Below are 2,775 nucleotides of genomic sequence, written 5' to 3'. Positions count from 1 at the left end.
TATATATATATATATAAACTGGTGTTGGGTAAATAAAATGTTTAAATATGAGGTGGATGTGAAAGTGTCAAAGCAAAGTCACGTCCCTATAAAAAGAAGAGTAGCTGACCCTTTGTTTTTGCTTTTTTATGACAACATAATAAGAAATAATGTGTTCTTGTTCACCCCAATTCAGACAAAGTTGAGATGTCAAAAATTCATTTCAGTTTCTTTAAATAGCATCAAGTCACAACAAAGGTCATCTCAAGGTGCTGTAAACAAAATAATCAGTCGAAGGAAGCCAGTAGGATGTGTTGAGTCTTCTCTTCATCAATCTCCCATCCTCCCTTTTGACACGAAGAAACCTCCATCAGGACGGGTCGGGAGGCCGTCTGTCTCAACCAGCTGGGATTGAGGGGGCAGGAAAGAGACACAGACAAACACGACAGGGACTGGTCCAGTTGTAGTTTCCTCTGGAGGAGAAAGAAAACATACAGGTAGAAATAGTTAAACACATTTAAAATGAACCGAAACAAAGTGGAAACTGTTCTCTGGAAACCATGAACATCATGTTTTCTGTGCTAAAAAAGGAGAGAAATGAACCCTCAAAAGCCTGCCTCTCTGTTGGTATGGGGGTGCATTTCTAAAGTAATGGTAGCTAACTGGAAACGCACAATCAATACAGAAAGGTGTAAATATACTTGGCACAAAAAGTCAACAAATTAGTGTTTGGTAGATTATTTCTTTGTTGCAACAATAAATCTTATAGCAGCACCTGGAGCTCAAAACAAGTGTCAACAACAGCAAAATGAGCTGTTTGACAGAGAAGATTAGGCAAACTTTACATGTGCACAACCCACACACTCAGCTCTACTGCTCATCCCACAAATGCATGTTCCTTACAAATGTGGCACCATTTAAAAGGGACTTTAACAGACTTTCCAATGGTTTAAGATTTACTAACAAGCAGCAGTGTTACAATAATTCAGCTTCTCCAGTAAAGCAGACCCAGGACTGCTGCTCAGCTAGAATCTTAGATCAGAAAACACGATCCTCCAAAACCTCCAGCAGCTGCTCTGTGCTCCCAAATGTTTACAGGCTGTCGTTAAAAGAAGAGGAGAAGCTTCGTTGTGGTAAATGTGATTATATCCTAACTTTTTTTTTTGAAAAGTTGGAATTCAAAACTCATGTATTATTATAAATAAGCACTAAAATGTCTAACATTGCTGTTTTGTTCAGAGTTTTAATGTATTCGTGTTGTTTCTGTCCAGGAGTCCGGCCTCCGCTTTCACTACGTCGCAGCTGGAGAGCGAGGGAAGCCCCTCATGCTGTTTTTGCACGGCTTCCCTGAGTTCTGGTAGGTGGACGAAGTCCGGGTCCATTGCACTCTGCTGCAACCCAAACTGTAAGGTCTCCTGTGCTCTGTGACTTCCTCATCTCTCTGAAACTTCTCCTGACTCGGAGAAACTCTCAGCTGCAGCTCTGCCCTGCAGTCTGACTCGTGAGCTGAAAGCACAAATCCACACTGGCCTCATTCACAGACACGGTTTGCCATCGCGGGGGGAGACGGGTCTAAGGTGCTGGAGATCTCCTCCTCCTGACACGAAGTGAAAAATGATGTTGAGCGTTGTGCCTGGATTGAGGCCAAGGAGGTTGTCAGGAGCTATAAGCCTGTCTGTATCTCTAACGTTGTATCTCAGCTGAGGGCAGAGCGGGGATTCATTATCAGCAGGCAGGAGTGCTTTCTGTTTCACTTTCCTTTTTCTTTATGGAAAACATCTCGTCCCCAGCGGGTTACTGCCTAAAATGAAGTGTGCTGCTCGTTGTGGGAGCACTGATTCAGCATCCACCTCGGTTTCTGTTTAAATATTTCATACGCTTTTTGCAAGTTCGGTACATCTGTATACTTTATACTTTTTTACCCATATCTATTCAGCTCATTCAGAAGATGGCTGCTTTGTCTCTTAGTTTTTGTAACGTTACATATTAAACTTTATTTACATACATTTTCCCACAGAAACGCATTGAGATTTCTTTCATACCTTCAAAATCCTCCTTCCTTTCAGGGTCACGGGGGTCACTGATGGTCCAGCAATGAGGGGCACGGGGACACCCTGGACATGTCGCAGGTCCATAACAGAGACACACAGAGATTAAAAACAACCATTCACCATCTCACTCACACCGAGACACAGTTTAGAGTTACCAAATAGCCCAACAGTCATGTTTGTGGGAACAAACCAGAGTACCCAGAGAAAACCCACGCATGCATGGAAAGATGCAAACTCTACCCAGACAGGTCCCCGGCCAGGATTCAATCCAGTGAGCTTCTGTCAAATTATTTTTCTCTTTAAAATTATCTGCAGCATTGCTTCATTTTTATTATATACAGTCATATGAAAAAGATTGGGCAGCCTTGTTAATCTTCCTGATTTACCTTTATAAATCATTGATTGATTGGATTTAAAATTTTCTGTTAAATATATCATATAGGGGACAAACACAATAATATTTGAGAAGTGAAATGAAGTTGATTTGATTTACAGAAAGTGTGCAATAATTGGTTGAACAAAATTAGGCAGGTGCATAAATTTGGGCACCAAAAAAACCTTAACTCAATATTTAATAGATCCTCCTTTCACAGAAATAACATTCTCTAAATGCTTCCTACAGCTTCTAATGAGAGTCTGGATTGTGGCTGAAGGTATTTTAGACCATTCTTCTTTACAAAACATTTCTAGTTCATTCAGGTTTGATGGTTTCTGAGAATGGACAGCTCTCTTTAAGTGACACCAC

General features: G+C 41.0%; 1 protein-coding gene across 1 annotated transcript in view; it reads left to right on the top strand.

Moving 5' to 3' along the window:
• ephx4 (epoxide hydrolase 4) overlaps nucleotides 1–2,775 on the top strand; it is a 24,754-nt gene that overhangs the window by 2,845 nt on the left and 19,134 nt on the right. Inside the window, exon 2 of the mRNA XM_014025110.1 lies at nucleotides 1,251–1,336. Within this exon, the coding sequence (XP_013880564.1) occupies nucleotides 1,251–1,336 (86 nt within the window). The remainder of the gene's footprint in view (nucleotides 1–1,250; nucleotides 1,337–2,775) is intronic.

This window comes from Austrofundulus limnaeus, unplaced genomic scaffold, assembly GCF_001266775.1.
Source record: "Austrofundulus limnaeus strain Quisiro unplaced genomic scaffold, Austrofundulus_limnaeus-1.0 Scaffold456, whole genome shotgun sequence".
Classification (NCBI taxonomy): domain Eukaryota; kingdom Metazoa; phylum Chordata; class Actinopteri; order Cyprinodontiformes; family Rivulidae; genus Austrofundulus; species Austrofundulus limnaeus.
This window is presented reverse-complemented; position numbering and strand designations above follow the sequence as displayed.